This window comes from Podarcis melisellensis, assembly GCF_964234715.1.
Source record: "Podarcis melisellensis genome assembly, chromosome: 8".
Taxonomy (NCBI): domain Eukaryota; kingdom Metazoa; phylum Chordata; class Lepidosauria; order Squamata; family Lacertidae; genus Podarcis; species Podarcis melisellensis.
Window position 1 is genome coordinate 41,397,687 of NC_138540.1, and position 24,775 is coordinate 41,422,461.

General features: G+C 43.4%; 1 protein-coding gene and 1 long non-coding RNA gene across 4 annotated transcripts in view; both read left to right on the top strand.

The window, feature by feature from the left end:
• ANKRD11 (ankyrin repeat domain containing 11) overlaps positions 1–24,775 on the top strand; it is a 201,096-nt gene that overhangs the window by 133,956 nt on the left and 42,365 nt on the right. For all 3 annotated transcript variants that reach the window (XM_081920142.1, XM_081920144.1, XM_081920143.1), the window contains exon 4: positions 11,217–11,355. In XM_081920142.1, coding sequence (XP_081776268.1) covers positions 11,217–11,355 — 139 coding nt within the window. The remainder of the gene's footprint in view (positions 1–11,216; positions 11,356–24,775) is intronic.
• Positions 2,913–4,488, top strand: LOC309375735. The gene is made up of 2 exons (XR_014171019.1): positions 2,913–3,075; positions 3,794–4,488. It is a non-coding gene; the product is annotated as an uncharacterized lncRNA (long non-coding RNA).

Below are 24,775 nucleotides of genomic sequence, written 5' to 3' on the forward strand. Positions count from 1 at the left end.
GAGTGGTCCATCAGCTTTGTTTAAGTAGTCTCTGGCATGCCTATGGATTTGTAGTTGAAGACAGCAATGAGTATATTCATATTATTAAATATTTGTGCTAATTTTTAATGACATTTTTATTGCTTATTTTATTAAATAAGGCTGTGAGGCGTGAAGGCCGCTTCCTGCAAGGCCATTTCCACCTGGCCTAGGGGGTAGAGCCCAGACTCACCCAGCCCTACAAAAGAGGCTCCTCGTAAGGCTGGAGGAGCATCGCCTAGCTGTGAGGGGTGAAGGCCGCTCCCTGCAAGGCCCTTTCCACCTGGCCTAGGGGGTGAGGCCCAGACTCACCCAGCCCTACAAAAGAGGCTCCTCATGAGGCCAGAGGAACATCGCCTGGCTATTGTTTTATTGATTTAATATGCTGTAAACCACTTTGAGATTTTTATTAAAAATATAAAGCTGTATAGAAATAAAAATAAAAAAATCTTTTATTTTATTGCATTACAGTTTGAATTCTATGGAATTACATTTGCTACAACAGGCAGACAAATGATTAAGTGATCCACCAAGACTCTCAGCAAGTGGTGTGTGAGGGAAAAAGCTTGAGACCCACTGATCTAGGTGATGCTACATTAAGTTGATAACTTCCCCCACAACTAGCTTCTGTCATGGTCTATAGCATAGCTGAGAATGAGAAAGCAACAAGAATTAAGGTAGAAAAGGTACGCTGTGATACTTCCTCCTTCACCCTACTACTAGCTGCAAACTATTGTTTTAGTTAGGTAGAAGCTTTCTGTCTTTAGGCCTCACCTACTGCTTGCGTCTGTTGATTTGTTTGTTTGGTAGTGAATTCATCACTGCATTGGTCTGAAATGGTGTTCAGTAAATGAATATCCACCCTGTCTTTTAGAGTTAGAGTAGAGCTTAGAATCTGTCAAGATGGTTGTGAAAGGTAGCAAAAGGAGACCTGAATGTTGAGGCACAGCTGCCTAGTGTTAACTGATTGGCATAAGGAGAAAGTGCCAGTGTGGCCTAGATCATTTTGTGCAAAATAAAGCTGAAACCCAGGAATTATGAGTGCAGGAAGTTGCAAAGGGAAATACCAGTTTTGTGTGGTGTAAGGCTTTTGCATTAAGAAAGTATGCTGCACACTTGATTTGTTTCTGTTCTGCTTTGGTTTTTTGCCCTATTTCATTTATCGTGTCTTTTTCGAAAGATAAAGCTACATGTCAAAATTTAAAATTAATAAAAGCTGAGAAGAAAAACCTGTTCTAACTTTTTTCTAGGTTTTGTTGCTCCTACTCATAGTTGAGAAGCTGATGTTTATATATGATAGTATGAATCAAAAGGCATCCCATTACCTGTGAGGGTATATTTTACATGACATATTTTCCTACCTACATGAATTTGGGGTTTGTGGAGGGGCCAGTATGCACACATTAATATTTGAAGATGCTCCTCTTTACCAATGTAGCTAAAATGAAGCAGTCCTGACTTGCGACTTTTCAGGCTCAGGAGCACTGGGAACAATAACCAGTTTTGTAATAAAATAACCTGGATGTGATTAAAATGACTTTCCCACCATATACAACAGTGCAGATTTGACAAGGTTTAGCAAGAATAATAGAATAGAGTGTCCCTGCATTCCTATACCTGAACTTCTCAACCTGTAAAGTGTTCAGTCTAGGGTTCCAAAGGGACTGAGCTTTAGAGCTTAGTTAATTGGTTGAAGGAGACTGCACCAACATATCATTGCTTTCTATTTAACTTTAGTGCTCTGAGCTGAAACAATGACTAAGGGGAAAGGGAGTTGGCCATTAGACCTTTGCTTCCGGGGATTGCTGTGTGGGAGCATAGCTTTTAATTTATCTTGTGTTTGTCAACACTTCCTAAAGGCCTCTCTGCTTACATGACTTCAGCTGTCTCAGATTCACTGCTGTGAATACTATTCCAAGACTGCGTTTGTGAAGCCAAAGGGCCTGAAAGCAGTGATAGGGGCTGTGGTGTTGGAAGTAAAAGTGTGTGTGTTGTCCTTGCAGAGTGTATAATTTTTGGAACCTAGCTGCATTGTGGGATACCAGCTCTGATAGAAATGGATTAAGAAGTTCAGATCACGTTTATTCATGACTGAAGTACCATTCTAGGTTCCTCCTAAATTCAGTTGTTCTTATGACATTCTGCAGCAATCACACACATATCTGTCCAATTGGAAACGTCAGCCTTTGCAGCAAAATAGTGCTGGCATTATGTGAGATCTCATTGCAATTTCACAGAATTTGGCTTAATGGTTACATGCAACCAAGTTGAGTCAATGGAGTCACTGGTTTTTTTCCTTCTCAGCTTCTCTTCATTCTGCTGTTACTTTTCCACTTTGCCTCAGTTAGGCAAATTATCTCAGACCCTGACATTTTCTTAGTTTTATTGAGTCAAAGGGCAGGGAAGAGGGTTCCAACCTTAAACAGTAGTTTCCTGCTCTATTATTGAAGGCATCTGAGAACTTCATTGCTGCAGTGCAGTGTTGGTTTGGGGGAAAGCTGACTTACCGTATTTTTTGCACCATTGGACGCACTTTTTTACTTTTAAAAAGTAAGGGGAAATGTCTGTGCGTCCTATGGAGCGAATGTGTGGTCCCTGGAGCCAAATTGCCGGAGTGCGGCACACTCTTGGACTGGTCTTTGGTAGTGGTGGTGTAGCCGCGCTCCCCTGCCGGCAGCCTCGGCTTCCCCCTGCAGCCCCGGGAAGCTTTGGAGCAAGGGGAGGGCTGTGCGCCCATGCCCCGCACTCCTGGGCTGCTGAATGGGGGCGGGGGTGGGGGAGCTGCGCTCCCCTGCCGGCAGCCTCGGCTTCCCCCTGCAGCCCCGGGAAGCTTTGGAGCAAGGGGAGGGCTGTGCGCCCATGCCCCGCACTCCTGGGCTGCTGAATGGGGGCGGGGGTGGGGGAGCCGCGCTCCCCTGCCGGCAGCCTAGGCTTCCCTCTGCAGCCCTGGGAAGCTTTGGAGGAACGGGAGGGCTGTGCGCCCATGCCCCGCACTCCTGGGCTGCTGAATGGGGTTGGGGGGTGCTGCTCTGCCAACAGCCTGCCCTTCCCCTCAAGGTTTGGAGCAGTGGGCAGGCTGTGCGCCCATGCCCCACACTCTTGGGCTGCTGAATGGGGGTGGGGGGTGCTGCTCTGCCAGCAGCCTGCCCTTCCCCTCAAGGTTTGGGGCAGTGGGCAGGCTGTGCGCCCATGCCCCACACTCTTGGGCTGCTGAATGGGGGTGGGGGGTGCTGCTCTGCCAGCAGCCTGCCCTTCCCCTCAAGGTTTGGGGCAGTGGGCAGGCTGTGCGCCCATGCCCCACACTCTTGGGCTGCTGAATGGGGGTGGGGGGTGCTGCTCTGCCAGCAGCCTGCCCTTCCCCTCAAGGTTTGGAGCAGTGGGCAGGCTGTGCGCCCATGCCCCACACTCTTGGGCTGCTGAATGGGGGTGGGGGGTGCTGCTCTGCCAGCAGCCTGCCCTTCCCCTCAAGGTTTGGAGCAGTGGGCAGCTGGGCGCCCATGCCCCACACTCTTGGGCTGCTGAATGGGGGTGGGGGGTGCTGCTCTGCCAGCAGCCTGCCCTTCCCCTCAAGGTTTGGAGCAGTGGGCAGCTGGGCGCCCATGCCCCACACTCTTGGGCTGCTGAATGGGGGTGGGGGGTGCTGCTCTGCCAGCAGCCTGCCCTTCCCCTCAAGGTTTGGAGCAGCGGGCAGGCTGTGCGCCCATGCCCCACACTCCTGGGCTGCTGAATAGGGGTGGGGGTGCTGCTCTGCCAGCAGCCTGCCCTTCCCCTCAAGGTTTGGAGCAGTGGGCAGGCTGTTCGCTGAGAGAGGGGAGGAAGAGGACGGAGAGGAGGGGGACCAAGAAGCTGGGTGAAGGGAGAGGAGGTACCATTGGTTGCCATTAGTGGAGAGTCATGGTAGAGGGCAAAGGAGAGGGAGCAGTGAAGGGGAGAAATTGTAGACGTCCCCTGAGGAGTTTGGGTGAAAGGGATGGAGAGGAGGAGGCTGGAAAAGGGGACTGTTCTGCTTGGGGGGGGGGGGAGAGAAAACTGGGGAAAAGGAAAGCCTCCCAAGCCTGCCGCTGAGAAGCTCTGCTTGGCTGTTTCTTGACTGTAATTCAAGTAAAGGGAATGTTTGCAAGCAGCTGGCAGGCTGTTCGCTGAGAGAGGGGAAGAAGAGGATTGAGAGGAAAAAAATGTGGCATTAGCAATGCTTTGGATGGGTACGAAGATGGTATTTTACATGAAGATAGCGAAGAAAGTGATGTCAGTGACTGTGAGCAACTGAGCTTCATAAATTCTGACTCTAGCAGTGATGAGTTCTTGGGGTTCACAGAAGACTAGAAGAGTACTCAAACCTTAAAGTCTCTCTTCATTTGTTAATGACAGTGATGATGGTTCTTAATGCCATTGTTGACTGCTGTTCACTTTACATGGCTGTAATGTGATTCTGATATACCGGTTGTTTATTAAATACAGTAGTTTATACAACATTTGATTCAGAATATTTTTTCCTTGCTTTCCTCCTCTAAAAACTAGATGCGCCCTATGGTCGGGTGCGTCCAATGGAGCGAAAAATACGGTAAATATCATTATTATTTTTCGTTGAAAAGGTCAGTTCGCTGAGGAGTTTGTAGTTCTTAAGGTTCATTAGAGAGAAAGATGCCATGGATGAGGAGCATGGCAAAGGCACAGGTAGTGGGGGTCTTCGAGCTATGCTCGCTTCTCAGGTAGGACAGCTTGATTGTATGGTTGCTATGCAATCTTTGGGCACCAAGAATTAGCAGGATATAAATGTTGACATAATCTGGCTATCCTGTATGGAAGCTCAACTCATATATTTATCATGTAGTCCCAACCACAGTGTTACAAGGATATATGAATCAGCCTTTAGAGTTTGGGGCTGCATGTGAGAGCTATTCCCTACACACACTCAGCACAGTGAAGCTGATGAATACACATCTGTAGAGCATGTGTTAACCATCGTCATGAGCCTATAATCTGATGTACTTATTCCAGCCACAGAAGAAACATTACATTCTAAAGGATGTTTCCACTTCAGAGTGTTGTTAAAAAGGAGGTGCAAATGCTGCTGGGAATTGTTTTGGCTTACAATTTTGTCTTCAGAAGAGGTGGGGTACAATGCATTACCTTTTTAGCTTTGCTGTACATTTCTCTGAGTAGTTATAGTCCAAAATGTTATTGTGGAACTTGCCTTGTTGCAGCACAGGGGGGATTGGGGATTTCCATCAGCCTGTTATGCAAAGCTCTCAAAACATACTGGAAAGTTCATTGGTTTTTAAGCTTCAAAGTGAAACTAGCATCCTGGATGAAGTGCAAAGAGAATCAGAATTGTGTTGCCCACAAGCAGGCATGTAATAGTAATTCAACTTTTAGGATAAAACTTGTGATGCCGCTGTCTTGACCAGCTGGATTAGACCAATGATCAATCTAGTCCTTCATCCTCTTTCCCATAGTAGCCAACCAAATTAATTGGTTCCAATCCATTTTTACCCTGCCTTGCCAATAATAATAATAATAATAATAATAATAATAATAATAATAATAATAAATATTTATACCCTGCCCATCTGGCTGAGTTTCCCCAGCCACTGTGGGCGGCTCCCAATCAAGTGCTGAAAACAATACAGCATTAAATATTAAAAGCTTCCCTAAACAGGGCTGCCTTCAGATGTCTTTTAAAAATAGGATAGTTGCTTATTTCCTTGACATCTGATGGGAGGGCATTCCACAGGGCGGGCGCCACTACTGAGAAGGCCCTCTGTCTGAATAATAATAATTTCAAGGAACACAAAGTGGTTTATTTGATTCCTGTTACAAAAACAACCCTATGAGGTTGTCATGACTGTCCCAAGGTCACCCAAAGAGTTTCATGGCTGGGTGGGGATTTGAATTCAGGTCTCCCTGAGCTTCATTTGCCATTCTAACCACTGTACCACACTGGCTCTGGAAAGTACACAAACAGGGTATGAAGTCACCAGTCTTTCCCAATGCTCAGCATTATGGAATTCATAATACATGCACTTCATTCTTAGGTATAGACTTTTCTGTTAGATTCTTAGTCTGGTACACTGTTACATTCTATCTCGTTCATCATCCTGCTTCCCACAGTGGCCAACCAGATGCCCCCAGGAAGCAACAGGTTGGACATGGAGGCAATAGCATTTTCTCATATTTGCTCTCTAGCCACTGGTTTACAGTAGCATCCTTGTCTGAACATAGAGTTGCCATATAGCCACCATGACCAATAACTGCTTAATATACCTGTCCTCCTTGAATCTGTTTAATCTTCTTTTATAGCCTTTTGAACATTCAGCTACCATCACTTCTTGTAATAGCAAAATTCCATATGTTGTGCATTGTTTGTGGGGAGTTGCACAGGAATCTTCTTTTGAGTGGCTTACAGGGTATGTAAGGGGACTTGGGGCCAATCACTGTAGAAGTCTGTCCCAGGGATAGCCAACATAATGCTCTCCAGATGTTGTTGGGCTTCAGCTTCCATCATCCCAGCCTGCATGGCCTGTGGTCAGAAATAGTGGGAGTTGTTTTCCATGAATACCATATTGGTTGCCCTTATCATGTGGTTGCCCAATCATGTGAACTAGTAATCATGTGAACTAGTTTGTCTTGTTGGTTGAGACTTAGGCAAGTAGTTCCTCACTCACCCTTGTCCACACAATTTGCCTCTTGCAGCCTGTGTTTTACACTTCATAATTAAGTACAAGCACCCTTCTATTTTATTTTGAAAATGTGCACCCTACCTTTCCTTTGCAAAAACCCCTCAAAGTGGTGAACATTATGTTTGAAATATAAATAGAACAGTAACAAAAACATGGTATTGCAGTAGCAGCAGCCAGCAGAATTTCTGCATTAGCAACAACACAAATAACAAAACTCAGTCAGCAGGTGCCACCATCATCAAAGGCCGTTTTTCACCTGGCAACACAGTATTGACAGTGTATGAGGCCAGGTGTGCCTTTTGGGTGGTGTGGGGGTGAGGGCATTTCTAAGTGAAAGTGCTGTGTAGCTGCTCACTAGTGGGTCAGACATGGAGTAGCACATCTGATATGGCTCAAAGCATATAGAAGGAAACTAATGTCTGGGGGCAATAAAGTACTGGATAGAAGTGAACAAATGTACTCTGTGCAAGATAGGACTAATATCTGGGGGAACAGTAGGTCTATGGATAGGTGTACAACCAGCCTTGAATGAAATCATACTCCCTCCTTGAAGATGCAGGTTCACAGCTTGGGGTGCTTCTTGACGTAGCACTACTCTTGAATGCCCATGTGGTATCAGTGACTTTCTTTTACCTGTCACATTAGTTTGTTTTATTGTATTGCATGATGAAAAGTTTCAATAAAGTATATGAAGGGGGCAGACATAAGGTCACATGCAATGAATCTTAAGTTTCCTAGCATATGGATTTACTGTATATTTCCATGTATAAGACGCCCCAATGTATAAGACACTCCCCTATTTTGGGGGACTCCAAATTAAGAAAACACCTCTTAGCACTACCCGTGTTCAAGACGAGCCCCAATTAAAAATTTTTTGGGGGGTAAAATAAAAAAACCTAGTCTCATACGTGGAAAAATATGGTACTTGCCATGGCATCTATTTAAAGTAAGCATTATTAAAGTCGCTTTGGCAAGTTTATAACTGCTTCTTAAAACTATGAGCAAAAAATGAAAGCAGGATAACAAATCCAATTTTGATTTCAGAAGGGATCTTTTAGGGTTCTCTTCATGAGAGACAGAGAGCACCAGGAATTTTCACCCACTGAAATTTATTCTTAAATAGCAAACAATGCTGGAATTATAATTTTTGGCATGTATACACAAGCACAATTGACCCCTTGTTACTGCTGTTCTGAGATTCTCTGCATCAAGCTTTCTACATAAGTGTTTATTGTTTAAGAAATCCCAGTTTTAATGGTTTAACTGGGACTCCGCCTTTCATCACGGAATGCGCACACATGCTTATGTACTTCAGTAAGCGCTCTGCATTCTCCATGTTCTAGAAGTAAGAGTTGTAGCAACTTATGTTCCCAGGACTACATGTACTATGAAGATGATATTATTACTCCCTGAGATTGAAATGGGATTTCTGAGTGTATTTGAAGAGGTACTGGTACATTTTGGGGGGAAAGGTGATTGATTCAATTAACTCAAGGTTGTTCTTCAAGAACCTGCACTGTGGGAAAATACTTTTACAATGTTGTTAGTTTCCAGTGTCAGGATGGGCCGGGGAGACAAAAGCACCCATGAGTTTGGTAGTGGGAAAGATTAACTGCATTGTTACCACACTATTTTTCAGCAGGACTGAAGAAAGAAGTTGCCCATATTAACATCCTAAAGCTTTTCTTGATCAGAAAAAGGCAAAAAAATTTTTTGTGTGTGTGTGTGTGTTAAGACGGGAGTCTCACTGTGGAGTTTGCCAGTCAAGTTTCTGGCCCATTTGTTGCTGAGAGATTAGAAAGTTGGGTAGGAGCTGAGAACTGTGTACATGGATTAGGTAGGGCTTCAGTGCCCTACATAGTTCTGTACCCTTTTCCCTTGGCTATTCAATTCTACAGTTTGCAACCAATCTTGTTCCTTTCTGCCCTAAATGAATTGAAAACTTAGAGGCAGAATAAACTACAAATATGAAAATATGTGCAGTACACTGATGTACATCACTACTCCAGTCAGAACCTTGAAGATAGTATCTTCCATCTCTCCTACGAATGGTTCACAGGCTAGAGAATTCTTTTTAAAAAGAATGTTCATAAAAAGAAATTATAGTTTTTATTTTGGCTCTTTCAAATTTGTTCTGACACCCTAAAATTTCAACAATGAGCGAATTTCTTTTAATAAGGGCATTTCTCTTTTTTACTTACAAATATTAATAGCATGTCCCCCTTTCTGAATGTCGCTTAATTCTTGACTGCCCACAAAAGCAGATTTAGACTCTTGTTACATGAAAGCAGTTTAAGAATTCTTGTATGAAACTGAAGCTGGTCATACTGCATAGGATTCCTGATTTATTAGTTTGGAACCCATTTGGAAATACTTTATGACTGAAATGTACTTTTTGTTGCTGGTGACTCTGAGGAAGTGGGGAGTAAATCGAACAAACCAGTGGAGGAAAACATATTTTTTAAAATCCCAATCCAGGGCCCATGCCAGAGTATAACCAAGAAAGAGGAAGGAGTAATGTGTATTCATTGGTCTTATGACTTCGAGTCACCTGCCACAATCTTATGAGTGATGCAGTCAGCATTGTTGTGTTGTGTCTCTCCCCCCAATCCCAGTAGATTGAATAAATTGTTGATACCATTACCCATGTTTACTTAAAAGCAAAATTAAAGTGCATTCCCTTTGGTCTGGTACATTCTTGAAGTAAAACAGAGTCCCAGACACACATACACAAGTTTTTGGTGATGTTTGTGCAGGTAAACAAATGGGTCCATGGCCTGTGCAAAACACATCCCAGAAACATCCTAGAGTTGAAGCTTTGGTGCTGGCACTCATATCTCCTTTCCTGAATGATAGACATTTTGCCTCTAGTGCTAGAACAAGTGACTTCCTACTCTGTTCTAGTCTGACTGCTAAAAGAGCAGCATCGCAGAGAACTCTCACTGATTTAAAAAGCAAAAGTACTCAAGCACATGCCAAGCTTAATAAAATAATTTATATTTTAAGCTTCCAAATGCAAATTCAAGAACAATAACTGAGCTGGGTTGATGTGAATGTGAAGCTCCTGGCAATGTCTTCTTTTGGAGATGTAACCACTTTTATATGTAGATTTCTTACAAGTGCTCTGGCCCATCAAATTGTGTTTGCATATGCATCAGAAATGAGGGTAGCCATCATATGGAATGCAACTTTGACAAAAGACTCCTTTTAAATAAACAGACATAAGGCCTTGGTAGGTCCTTGATAGCTATTTGAATCATTGGTCTGTAACCTCTTGTTTGTGGCATCCTTAAAACTTCTGAGTTTATAAGACATGCAATGGTACATGGTGCAGTAGGTCATTTAGCAGGTTATTTTGAAGCATTTCATTCTGAGGGAGAGGGATCTGTGGTACCAAGAGCTTCTGAAGTCTCAGAGGAAGAATATGTGTGTATGTGTGAGAGGTTTTCCATAAAAGGCTTCAAGCCTCAGTCATCTAGCTGCTTAAGATTATAGTAGATGCTTCTAACAGATTTGGATTTTAGAAAATGTATACTCCCTTTATGGGGATTTTTTAAAAGCTGTCTCCCCACCCAGAGGTAAAAGCAGAAACAGGTTTGAGAGTTGCCATTTTTATTTAATGGGATTCCACAGTGACAGTGAAGAGTGAAACACTCACTGAAGTGGGATGTTCATAGGAGATTGTTGCCATCTTTTCCTTCTGGTGGGAGAACTGACCATCCTTCTCTCCCCCCCCCTTCTTCCCCCATCCCTTCTTGCACACAGCGGGGACAAGATTACAAGCTGATGTAGACAGAACATATGCTTTAAGCACATTTTTTTCTAGTAGGAAGGGTGATCCTATAAATGGCTGGGAAGCTTTGCAGCAGGCTGGTCAGCTGCCAGAATATTCTAATAGTTTGAGCTCACAATGTTATGTGCCACAGGGAAAATCTCTGCCATTTTGGAAGAAGGAATTTCACTTTTTAAATCATAGGATGTATTTCCTCGCTATAAACTCCAAATAAGTTTTCAGGAGAAGAAAAAAGCCAGTAAATATTTTTATTTTATAAAAACAACAACCCTAAGCAATGGAGAGGATATAAATAGTGTTGCCCATTGTAGGCAATGGCACAGACAATATTCAGTGGTGCCTGCACTACACATGTTCAGAATCACAGTGATTCCTATTACTGCCAGAATGAGTACAGCCAAGCTGATTCCCACTCCCCATCCATTATATGTATATTGGATGCAGCACACTTGCTACCTAATCAGGTATTTCAGGACCATTCTACAAGGCTAAAATGTTGCAGGGGTACCCTTTAAATCAATAGTCTGGTCAATCCATTGGTGGTGGAAAGTCCTGCAGCTGCCATTTTGGCTTCTGGGAATGTGCAAATGTGTGTTTCTCTATGGACAAACAGGTTTGGTAAGGTCTGTTGAATATCTTCAGGCAATATAAATTTGCTTAGCAAAAACAGCCTTGCTGATTGCAAATGTTAGATTCTTATGAAGATCTCTTATTTTCCCTTCTAGGATAAAGATAAAGTTTCTCTAACCAAGACTCCAAAATTGGACCGGAGTGATGGCGGCAAGGAGGTGAAAGAGAGAGCTACAAAACGGAAGCTGCCTTTCACTGTTGGAACAAATGGGGATCAAAAAGATTCGGATACAGGTAAGGGACTGTTTTACAGCTGATTTTTATAAGCCTTTCTGAGAGCCTCTTAGGCTAATGAGCACTTGAAATAACTTCGTATTTGCAAAATGTGGCCTCCTGTGTGGAATGGTGTCCTCCAGATGTTTTCGCCTACAACTGTCATAACCTCCTGCCAGGATATTCATGCTAGCTGGGGCTGATGTGAATTGTAGTCCAAATATCTGGGAGGCATTAGGTTGGAGAATACCGCTCTGAAGGAATGTCAGTCCTCTCGGTGCTTCCATTGTAATTGAGGTGGGGAGCAACTGGGGAGAGGAGCTTCTTGGTGGTGACACCCTATTTCTGGAATTATTGCTGCAAGTGGCTTGTTTGGCTCCTATTTTGCTTTCTTTTGGCGCTAGGCAACTATTTCCTTAGTTTCCCAGACTTTAACTGTTGAAATGTGTTTATTTTGTTGCTTAGTTTTTATCTGATGTTCTGTGCTTATTGATTTTTTAAATTCAGTTATGTAGTTTTTATTGTATGGGTTATGCTGAGATTATATTGAAGGACAGTATATAAATTTTACAAAGAAAATAATGTCAGCCTCACTGGATAGATAGAAGCTTTTGACTTCAAGGGTTCCAATTACTTTTTTAATTAACTTATTAAGAAAGCTGTTCTGGATGACCTGCTAGCATGTGCTTTTGACATATTGCATAAGGTGTCTTTCTTTCTCCTCAACAAGCTGCATCTCTGTTCACTCTGTTCAACTTACATTGTTTGTGGCCTGGACAGACACACCTACTGTCCTAAATAGTATGCTTTAGGACAGGGGTGTCAAACTCAAATTCATCTGGGGCCGCATCAGCAGTTTGGTCACCCTGAAAGGGCCAGTTGTATCTGTAGGACTTTATCAAAGTTATTTTTCCTTAAGCACTGGTGTGTGTTGTCTTGAACCTATACACTATTTAATATACCTATTCCAGTACGATTTTAAATAAGAATAGAAGAAGAAATAATAATATTTTTTTTAAAAGCTGAGGAGATGGGCTTCCAGGCAGACTGGAGCTCCAACGGGGAGGAGACAGGAGCCTGTCCCAACAAAGCAGAGCAGAAGCAAATGTTGCCTCCCCCCGCCTTGCCGCCGCACTCAGGAGTCGGAGGATACGGAGCTGCAGTTTGGACAGCAGCAGTTTCTTCCTTGCAAGGGAGCCCCAGCGGCACTGCGGGCGCGGGTGGCCAGGATGTCCTGCTGGGGCCCCGAGCTGCTGCAGTTGCTCCCGGGGAGGGGGCTATCCGCCAAGTCCTCCGGCCCGGAGAAAGCCGATGTGTTGGCGTGGGAAGGGGGGCGGTGTTTTGTATCCAGGCTCCCGCAGCCAAGTTGCTGGCAGGCTCCCACTTTGCTCCAGCCACCCAGATGCCGGCGCGGTCCTCTTCGGGGTGGGAGGCGTCCCTGCTTTGTGGTGTGGCACACCGCCCACCCGCCCGGCTCCCTCCACCCCACTCTGCGCAGCTGAACCGGCAGCAGCTTCGCCTCTCCCAGCCCAGCCGGGGCGCGCCGCCTGCGGCAGGACCTGCACCGTGTCCCCGCTCTCCTCTCGCCTCCACCGTTCCCTTCCCCGCCTGCTGGCCCCGCTATTTACCCACCAGGGCGAACACCAGCTAGCCCCTGGCCCCGCCGCCCGCGCCCCCGGCCATCTCCTCGCCAGCTGCAGCGCTGCAGTGGCCTCTTCTTGCGGCCCGAGCGAGTGAGCGAGCGGCGTCCCAAGCGTGGCTCTCGCTCCCTGCCCTTGTTGCCAGCCTCTGCGGCTCTCTCAGGCTCCAAAAGTTGCCGCGCGCGCGACCCGCCCCCTTGAGCAGCCGCGCCCGGGAGGCTCCGAGGGGCGGAGGCAGCCGGCTCCGAGCTTGGCTTCGGGGGACCGCCTCCTCCGCAGCGAGCCCCGGACTGGAGCGAGCGAGCAGAAAGCCTCTTTGCCCAGCCCGCGAGGCAGGTGAAAGCTGCGGGACCAGCCGGTAGGCAGCGCCGACGGGGCGCGTCGGTTGGAGCCCTGTCTGCAAGCAGGCAGGGAAGGCTGTTCGCGTGGGTCACTTTTTAGAAAGGCAGAGAGCCTCCGCCGGAGTGTGGACCCTAAAATCTGGGTCGGGACCAGTAAAAAGGACGAGAAGCTCGCTTCCTCACCCTTGATGCCACGGGCCACATGAGGAGGTCTGGCGGGCCGGATTTGGCCCGCGGGCCTTGTGTTTGACACCCGTGCTTTAGGAAGTTTAATGTTTCATAGTAGTTGGATTTACTACATTTTTGAGCCCTTGCTATGCAAAATTCTGAATTCACAACATCAGTTTACACTTTCTTCTCTCTGGGCCATGTCTTATTGTTTAAAGTTTAAAGTTATGTTGGTATAAATTGTAAGGAGGGTCCTGTTGGAAAGAGGAACCTAAATTTATAGTTTACCAATGGACTCCCACTACCAAGAAGAAGCCATTTGCTTAACATTTGCACACCATATGCAAGTACCTAATCCGTGCCAGGGATATCAATATGGTGGTAATTGAACATTGGATACAGTTGAAAAGGTGATGATTGTTTGTTTTGTAGGCAGTGGCTGGCAGTTTACAGGAGGAGGGAGTGGTGCCAATATTGTGTGTTTTGATACATTTGTAGTTATCATACACTTGAATGTCTTTGTGTCTGGCATTGTTGAAATGCACTAAGGTGTGCTTGTTCTTGCCAGAGGAATGGGGCAATTTACAGTGCTTCTTGTTTTGGTCTATGCTAACTTTCTCTAGTCTGCTGTCCTCCAGATGTTTTGGACTACAGCTCGCATAATCCTTCACCCCCTTAGCTGCACACATTCACTTTCTTGACCCATGGACGTATCTGGCAACTGGATCTGGGAATCCACCTTCAGTTTTATGTACCCAACATCCTCCAGAGTAACTCATGCCAGTCAAATTGTAATATTGTGGAAAATAATGCTAAGATCTTCCATCTTCTTGCACAATAATTTGAGTGCATGTTCCTCACTCTTCCTCTAGGCTGAGCTTAGGGCAATGAGGTTGGTATTCAATACCCCTGCCAAAATAATGAGGAAGAGCTTCATTTGTTGGTCAGTCCAAACATATTGGTTCAAATAGAGTTCCAGCACTCCCCCCCATTTAATACCATGTTAGTGTGCAATTTTTTCTGCTTTTTGCTTGGTTTCTGGTGTTGGGGCAAAGCAATATTTCTGATAGCTGCCAATTTATAACTTTCAGGGATTTTTTTGGGGGGGGGGAATTAAGTTGCACTTCTCTCTCTTCTCCCCCATCTCCCTTCTCAATGAATTTGTGTTGTGTTACCAAAACAGTGCAGCAGTAAAGTACATCTGTCACCTTTTGCTTCTTACGATGAGTGTGCTGCATAAATAGTGGGCAACACAGGAAGGCTGTTGTCAGATGTATTTTTACTGTTGCCTGCACTAAGAAGCCACGGTTGGCCCCATTATGCTGAGTGCAGTTATCAACATGGCTAGATGTGTCTCACAGATGACTAATCATCCTCATCACCCTTTTATTCGACCGTCAGTCAGAAAAAAATACATTTGTCAATACACAGTTAAAACATCCAGGAAGATTTTAGAGCTTAGCCAACACTAAAAAGGGCTAAACAGATAGCCCCATATGATGACTAATCATTCATGTTATGCAGCCTTCCCCAAGCTGGTGCCTTCTGGAAGGTTTGGATGGGTGGGAGTTGTAGTCCAAAACATTTGGAGTGTACCAGCTTGGTGAAAGCTACCATAGTGCATCCTTGTTTGTGAAAATGCTGCCTCTGTGATTCAATGTCTCCAATGACTTCTTTCCCCCCCCAAGTGTAAAATTTGCTTCTAAATATATATAAAGTGGGAATTAGGAAGTCTCACTTGATGCTAGATTTTCTCTGTCCCTAAAAATCACAGCAGAAATTGGTGGAGCCCTTAGTATAGCAGCAGGTATACTGGGAGTTAGAGGTGCCTTTAGCTGTAAGCCACTATGTTGGGTATGTCAGTCCTCAGAATGTAAGGTTGCCACCTTCAGGGTGACAAGTTTCCCAAATGCCATGGTTAGTAGGAGGAAGAGCACCAACCCCATCCTGCTTTCCCTATCAGTGCTGTGTAGGGGCCTTACGACAATATTGTGTTAAGCTGCTTGTGGGCCCCCTCATTTTTATGAGATTTTTGCTGTGTAAGCTTGCAGGGTTGTGTGTGTTAAGGCAAGTGAGCAGTGATTCACAATTTATGCCGTGTCTAGATAGCCAAGCCAAAAATTATGCTTGCCAGGATGCTGTGCTCTGGTCTCTGACCTTATGAGGTCAGAAACAACCCCTAACTTCATGTCTGGACCTGAGAAGGGGGATAGCGATCATACCTGCAGTTGCATCAGGCTTCTACAGCCCAATGTAATTGCTGCAATGTTCACTACTCCCTGTTCCCTGCTCTAGCTCCAAATGTGGAACTGTGGGAGGGAGAGCAGGGGATAGTTTTTGTTCCTGGCTGCCAGGATCCTCTTAGTGTTGACACCCAAAATAGTGAGATGTCCTCTCCAACTTAGAACTGGAGTGAGGTCTTGGGTTTCCCCCCATTGTTGCACTGTTCTTAATTGTACAGTGCAGCTGCAGGGAATATTTCAGACCTTTTGAAGCTGGACAGGAAGACTGGAGTTATTTGATCACAAACAGGGGCTGATGGAACACTCAACACAGCAAGCAGACTTGTGGACCCCTTAAAGATGCAGACAAAACTAGGTCTCATTTTTTAAAAAAATGCCCCAACCCACATTAGAGAAGGGAACGAATGCTGCAACTTATCCTTCACCCCCGCCCCACAACTTATACTAAGTCAGTAAAGCCCAAGTCCTTAGATTCCATAACTTCAAGAACAAATCATGACAAATCAAACTTGTGAAATAAATGGACACATGAGAGTGAAGTGCTTGTTTGCCATCTGAGTTGATTAAGCCATTGTCTCCATGGCTGCTAATCTTGGGATAACAATCCTCCTCCTCCTCCTCCTCCTCGTTGTTGTTCTTTATTTGATTGTTACACAATAAAAATCTTTAATAAATACAGTGGTACCTCGTGTTACAGACGCTTCAGGTTACAGACTTCGCTAACCCAGAAATAGCACCTCAGGTTAAGAACTTTGCTTCAGGATGAGAACAGAAATTGCGCAGTTGCAACGTGGCAGCAGGAGGCCCCATTAGCTAAAGTGGTGCTTCAGGTTAAGAACAGACCTCCAGAACGAATTAAGTTCTTAACCCGAGGTACCACTGTACTAATAAAAAACCCAAAGTGAATTCAGCACTTGATTTGTTTACAAAGAGAGAATTGGCATTGATGTCATTTGAAAAAGGAGGGAATACTTAAGGATTAGAAGAACTCTGGGTGGAGATTGCTCTTGAAGCAACTCTATATGGCTGTTGCTTCTGGTGTATGAATAATGCATGGTTGCACTTATGGTCCAAAAGTGGTCTATGTGTTCTGTCCATTGTTTCCCTGATGTGACAGATTACACATGGTTCCTTCTTTCTTGTTTATCTTACTCCCGTGTCCACTCATGTGAAAACTACAGCAGCCTCCAGAGCTCTTTCCTCCACTCCTAGTGGTAAGATGCAGTTAGTAGGCATCTGTTCACTGGAAATGTTTTTGAAGTCACTCCCACTCCTGAAAACATGTAGGACACACAGGAAGGCTGATGTGTTGAGGAGAAATAAGCAGCTTTATTATTGAGCTGCATTATTTACATCTCAGTGTGGTGATTTAGAAGCACATTCTCAGAATGCTAAACAAAGGCTTTCCCCCCACTTAGTGTGACATGTAGAAGATGGCCTGCACACAGTGTTCAAGCTCATGTTACACTATCATTTTTTATTACTTGTAGGACAAATATCATACTTCTTGAACCCATTCAAATAGTCAGGTTTATAGAATCATAGAGTTGGAAGGTACCTTGCAGGTCATGAAGCCCTGCTGGTGGGAAGCCCTGCTGATGTCTGCTTAAAAATCTCTAAATTAAGATGAGTCTGCTACAATTAAAGTCAGTTGAAGCTTCAGATCGTTGTGCTGCAAGCAAAGCACAAATGTTGGTGATGTGTTTGTTTTAAAAGGCAGACCAGTATTATACAGAATGGTAGAGGTGGCATATTTTTATTGGTTCACAGAATTCCTGAGATGGTTTCCTGCCTTGTTCTATATAAAAAAAGTGTAATCTGTTTGGGATACCTGATACAACACTCTCTGTTTTGAGGGAACAGTCCATAGTCTACCTGATATTTCCCTCTTCTGCTAGGTCTCACATTTTGTTCCTCTCATTCTCCCCCCCCCCCCCATGCCACACCCAGCAGCCTCCAAAGTGTGCTAGAAACATTGGCCGTTCCCCATTTTGGGCAACTGTATTCTGTATATAATTATGTATGATGCAGCCAAGACAGAATGGAACAAGAAAGCAGAGGCCAAGAACATATTTTAGAAATCCTTTCTCACTAATGCGGCCCCAGGCAGCTCTTTGGTGCTGTGTTGAGACAAGGGCTTGGAGCTCTTCCAAATCTAAGCTCGGCACTCTTCAGATCACTAAATCTGGTGACGGGGTGTCTCAGCAGCAGGAGCCATAGTAGAAGGGCTTTGAAATGACCTGAGCGATGGTAAAGCTGCTGCAGTTGGTCAGCAGGGGAAGCTTCCAAAAATTCTGTCTTTGCTCTTGTTGGCTGTAATCTCCTGCCTGATTTTTTGTGAGCTGCTGGCTGAGTCATGGATCTGACTGAAGGTGCCAAACTCCCCCTCCTAGAGCTGTATGCCTTCTTCCTTTCTGTATATCTGTATTGTGTCATGTAGTCTGCTTGCTTATACAGTTTCACACATGCTATTTAGTGGTTGGCATGCTATTTCAGTTAGGCCACACTGAATGCTTTTAACGTATGCTCTGAATTCCCTTGAGTCTTCTGTTTCTGGTGGTTGGAAGATGCAGCTATGGCTTTCTAAAACTTGACTGGGTTGCAGGACATAGAGCATGGATGGAGAACCAGTGGCTTCTAGGTGTTTTCAGACTCAACTAAAATTAGCCTCAGCCAGCATGGCCAGTGGTAAGGGATGATAGGAATTGTGGTTCAGCAACATTTGGCAGTCCATAGGTTACTCACCCCTGGCATAGAGAGAGGCCTGTTTAATATTAAAGCCTTCAGGAAATTGGCCATTTTGAAACTGAGGAACAGAGCAGCTTCTCAAAGCCACACACAGGCTACCATAGTCCTTTTTGCTCTTTCAAATGAGAATAATATGGCTGCTGCTGTTACAGAGGAGAGAAAGTGAGTGGTAGACTTTGTGAGAAGAAAGCCTTTTCTCTTTATGGAGGTCCAGATGGTGGTAGTGGGCAAATGTCAAGTAATTATGGGAGACTATTTATTTCTCTCTATATTAAATATTGATATCAAATATTGATATGCCACCAAGCCCTCCCAAGGTAGCTTACATAAAACTCTTAAAATAAGCAGTTTCCTTTAAAACATTGTTTATTTTAAAAAATTGTTTATTTTTTCCAAAAATCCAGTGATACAGCTAAAAACAGCAGCACTGTAAAATATTATGCATCCTGCTCGCAGCACTCATAATAAAAATACTGAAACAAGCCTTTGCAAATTCTTAGTTCCAGATTGCTCCAAGGTAAGCTATTGTGATCTGATGTCTAGGCTTTTAGGAATATAAAAAATAAAAAAAATGTCCAGTAGCACCTTAGAGATCAACTAAGTTTGTCTACCTGAATCTAGGCTTTTGGGGTTTAGTCTTGTATTGAGAATGCAAAATGGGTTGCAATATTTAACAATTAAATCCTTGCAACAATACCGTGAAAATTGTCATTCTGTTTTGTAGTGGTAAAATGACTTTTCTTAGCTACAAGGGTGCTCCATGGTTGAACTGTTGTTTAAAACTAGGGTCCAAGGTCAACATTCCTGCCATTGGCTGCTATTTAGTAATGTTATTTTGAGGGGGAAATGAACTTCAATGGCACTTCTCCCTACCACACGTTTATGGGGTAAAAGAAATCCACAATACTAGAGAAATAAATAAAAAGATTCTACATCTCCTTTATCTGTCACCAAAACACCTTAGGGAACTCTTCCAAATACTAAATCATTCCAACATCTCTCCTAAGATGCAAGTGAACAGCATGTTATGGGCAGTCTTTGGGTCAGTCGAGCTTGGCTATCTTTGGAGTGGAATGCAGCAGTTGTTTACCAGCACAGTGCAAGATTTCACTGTTGGTTACTGTAGGAAGGGAGAATCCAATGCTCATTCGAAACTGGGGGTGTGGGGAAATCTTCAGAAGGCAGAAGGCAATTTAAACCCAGTGTGTGGTAATCTGAAAACTGCTGCTCTTAGATCCATCTGTGGAAGATTGATCATTAACCTGCCTTTTTGCCTGTCATTCTAGCAGCTGCAGATTCTGCCCTGTCATTAAGCTGCTGTGTTTTAAGCTGCTTGGGTGGTTTTATGCGCACGCACACACACACGCGCACACCCCCCCCCCGTCTTGTTTTAACTTTAATCCTGTATTCTGCAGTTCCTTGTTAAGGTAGAGGAGGGAGTAGATGATGCCTGACTCATGATGTTTGTCAGAGGTGCATAGTCCTTGCAGTGTGATAGCAATGCCGATACTGTGAACGTAAGAGATTGTGTAGCTGGCCATGGTCATCTTCCTGACTGCTGTAGCAGTGCATTCAAGTTGTGAGTCACACTTCAGTCCAAGTCCGGAGTTCTCTTTAGCACCAGAGCAAGAGAGAGTACCATAAACAAGCACAGGTGAAAATAATGGAATTTCCCCAAAACAAATAATAAAAGGTCCCCAAAACCTCACACTGCCCAGCTTCTCATCTGTGCAGCTACTATGACTAAGACTTAGTTTAGGTGGAAATAGCCAACCTGTGTTTGGGCTGTGCCACTTCAGGCAGCAGGGGTGTGTGCACATGACAGTATTATCCTTCATACAATCAATCAATCAATCAATCAATCAATCAATGCATTCATGCACATAAGAAAACTATCAAGTCAAAGAGAATGACAGGCTTGAACATTCTTCCTGATATACCTGCAGTCTGAACAACAACAAAAACCTCATGAGGACTAGACATCAGTTTTGGTTACCTCCCAGCATTGGACATGTTCATAAAAATTGGAATTTTGCATTGCACTTTACCCAGTACATACATGTGATTAGGGAATTTGTGGAGGACACTTAGATTCTTGACTCCAAGTGATGAGAAAAATGTTTTCTGCTTCTTCAAATACAGGCTTTTCATGCTGCAATAGGATGTAAGTTTCCTCTGAAGTAAAGAACCATAAAACACACCGGTGGTCTCTGAAAGCAAGCCTTGTATTTTCACTTATCTGTCTTACTCTGTCAAAGAGATAAAGAATTACCTGACATTCAGAAGACATCTTAAGGCAGCCCTGTTCAGGGAAGTTTTTAATATGTAATGCTGTACTGTTTTTAACACTGATTGGGAGCCGCCCAGAGTGGCTGGGGAAACTCAGCCAGATGGGCGGGGTATAAATAATAAATTATTATTATTATTATTATTATTATTATTATTATTATTATTATTATTATTATTACTCCAGTCCACCTCTGTTCAGGCTCAGGAACAATTTTTCACATTCACAATCACAGTAATCCTTAAAACAATCGGAATGACCAGTATTATCATCTTCATATTGCACATGGGAGACTGAAAGGAAGTGCTTTGTCTAAAGCTAAGGGTTCATGCCTGAACTGAGATTGGAACTGAGATGCACTGATGTGATCATGAGATACTGGGTTAGGAGACCTGACTGGAGGCTACAATGAAGCACTAGAACTTACTGCAATGTGTTGCAGGCTTTCAGATAGACTTCTTCACATCATGAGAGCCAGAAAAAGTCTGTTGCTACTTTCATGAATACACATACGCACATCGTGTGTCAGATTCCAGGACTAGGAAGCATATTTAAATTACTTTAGAGTCAGTATTGTTGTTTTTGTTGTTTGTTATTACTGTTATTGCAAAAGTGTCACAAAGTGACTTACAATGCAATAATAAAAACTTAAAACCAATTACAGCAAACATACGTATTAAAAGCAAAAGATCCCCACATCCATGATACGACCAAAAAGACACGTCTTATAGAATCTGTCCACTAAAAGAGGCCACAAGTATTTGAAATCCGTCAAATAAAGAGCAAGGTCCATATCAGTTCATAGTCAGCTGTTGAATATTTTCCCTAATAAATTCCATGGAAAACTCTGAACAAAATCAACTTTGGCTACAGTGTTATATTTACGATATGCCATTTCTGGCATCAGCAGCTGCTCTTGTTGAAGTGATGTTACATCTTCATGGCCCTGCGAAGCACCAGATACACTAAAGAGAGGTGTTGCCTAACCCCCAGATTGTCTTCATTTAGCAAATAGGTGGCACTGAATCTTTCAGGCTTTGAAAGAACAGGGTTATATTGTGACCTACCTTGCTCTACACACCTGATCACCTTTGTGGCATGAAGAAAGGCAGGTCTAGTTGACTCCAGTGTCTTTACAAAACACTGCTGTGTTTCAGCATCCACTGTGTTAATCTTTAAACGTGTTTGTGATGCTAATTAGTGGATTAGCAATGCGTGATGAGTCAGATGAACTGTCAGCTATTATTCCCCACCCCACCCCCCCATCCTGGAATATGAACATTGTTGGGTTGCTTAACCGGCTGCTGCTGATATAGGTTGAACTGGCTTCCATGGGAACAGGCTTGTTAGTCACAAGTTGCTTAATTGGCTGGAGAATCCGTGAGAATTGCTGGCTTATTGAGAAATGTCTTAGTGTATGAAACTGTTACTTGTTTGCATTTCTGTTGCTGGCTTTAATACCATCCGTGCAGCTGTGGACTCCAATGGGCTGTTCTGCATTGGGTCTTTATTTGTGTAACTTTAGCCCTTTTGCTTAAGGGAAAAAGCCAAGAGACTGTCCTCACCTAGCAACCATAGAATTAAATGAATGGGGGGGGGTGTCCTTCCGAGCCGCACCCTATAATGGTAGTACATTGTACCTAGTCTAGCACACATCATTCTTAGAAACTGCAGCACTAGTTACTCAGCCATCTGTGAAATTTGGCATCGAGGATCTGGCTTGGGGGGGGGAGGGGTGCTGTCCTGTCGTTTTGGCCCTGGCAACTTCCTTTCTGAAAGGAAGAAATTGAGAGCAAGCTTCAGGGACCAAGAAATATATCCATCAATACTAGCCTTTCCTTGTTGACAAATGCTGTTATGAACAGTGTCAAATACTTCCCAGCCTGGTGGGTTGGTTTAGGGATAAGGAATAGAAATGGCTTCTTTTCATTTCCTGATGGGCAACAGTAAAAGTATGAAAAATATTTTAAATTCCTTGGCAACAAAATAATTTTAGGAGACTGGGCAGGAATAGAAAGTATGTCAGAAATATTTTCATGCAACTTGTCCCTAAGAGAGAGTGGAAACCTCAGACTTAGAGTCTAGAAATGGCCCTTCAGCCTCCTTCATGTGGCCCTGAAGATGCTCCCCAGTCCACACCCATTACTGGCACTGCTCTGTGTTCTCCTTGATTGATTTTGGCTGACTGGAGTGTGTGCTTGAATTGTGATAAGGCCTTGCTTGCCCAGATGGAAAGGTGTGAGGGGTGTGTGGAAACCTCTGACTTCTCTGTGGCTGTATGTAGCCTGCTGCTCAAAGGCAAAAGTCATACCTGTTGCTCACTTTAGCCTCTGTCTGTGGTCATCACTGTGAAATGCTGTCCACAAGTGAATTCAGCTGTTGGACTGAAAAGGGTCCCTCACCACTGCCATACATTTGTGAGTACAAAACATGCCATTTGACCCACACTGTATGTGGAACAAACCACAGCTTCTAAGTGACAATTTCCACAATTGCAGAGAAGCATTTTCCAGCTGTTGTGATCACAGGAATAATTTTCAACTAACTCTATCTGCATTCAATCAAATGCTTCCCCAATAGCAACCAGGGCACATATTATTTTGGATGTCTGAATCCTCCCTAAATTACTGTATTTGTGTGTCTGGGGCTGCATTGATCACTCTGATTTAGACAAGAGCTTGAAGAAGCCTCTAAATGGGACCACGGGGCTATCTTAGCTGTGAAGGTTGGTTGTTGTGTTTTTAAATAATTTTTATTGACATTTTCAAAAAAAAATCCATTAATACAATAATACTTCAAGCATCATATAAATCATTTCTATCCCAATTTTCCCCCATCCCCCTGGACTTCAATCAACTCCCATTCTGGTTTATTTTCATATCACCCCAGTTCTCGCTATTTCCCTATCCTATCCTAATTTGAACTTTATAATCTTTTAATAACAATTAATGCTAGTATTTGTAAGTGTTTACTCGAAGCTTACTAATGAGTCCAATTCCTTATATTGTTTTTGTAAATAAGCCGCAAATGGTTCCCAGTCTTCCTTAAAGGATTTTTTGTCCTTATTTCTTAATCTGTCCATTAATTTTGCCATTTCGGCGTATTCTGTAATTTTTCTTTGCCATTCTTGTTTAGTTGGTACTTTATCACTTTTTTATCCTTGCGCCCATAATATCCTTGCTGCCGTAGTCGTGTACATAAAAAGTCTGTGTTTCTTTCTTGCCAAATCTTTACCTAAAATTCCAAGCAAAAAATCTTATGGGGATTTTACGAAAGTTATCTTGAACATTTTTTTCATTTCATTATATATCATTTCCCAATAACTTTTAGCTATATTACAATTACACCATAAATGATAAAAAGTACCTTCCTTTTCTTTACACTTCCAGCATTTGTTGGAACTTGATTTATACATTTTAGCCATTTTTCTTGGCGTAATATACCATCGATACATCATTTTGATGTAGTTTTCTTTTAGTAAAATACAGTCAATAAATTTTAAATTTACTGTCCATAATTTCTCCCAATCCTCCAATTGTATGTTATGTCTGATATCCTGAGCCCATTTAATCATTGTAGATTTTACTTCCTCGTCTTTAGTCTCCCATTCAAATAATATATTATAAACCTTTTTTAATAGTTTAAAATTTTCATCTACAATTTCCTTTTGAAATCTAGCTGTGAAGGGTTTTTGATTTCACTCGGATGCCTATTAGAACAGTGAGTTTGGTGCCTCTTCAACTTTGCTTTAATTTGGATTTACAGGTAATCTAAATGGGATAGCGTGAAAATCTATACTTGTCATCCCTGTTTTGAATAGCTTGGATGAGGAATTGCAATCCTTTTTTCTTTTACTTTTTCATGTGTGTTAAGATAACGTGCAGGTCACCGGGGTCTAACATGGAGGAGGCATTTGAGTAGGTAACACTGAGATCAACAACTCAGCTTTGTTTTGTCATGAGGATATCAGTCATGTACTACATAGGTCTGATGGTGGAGGAGAAACATAGGAGA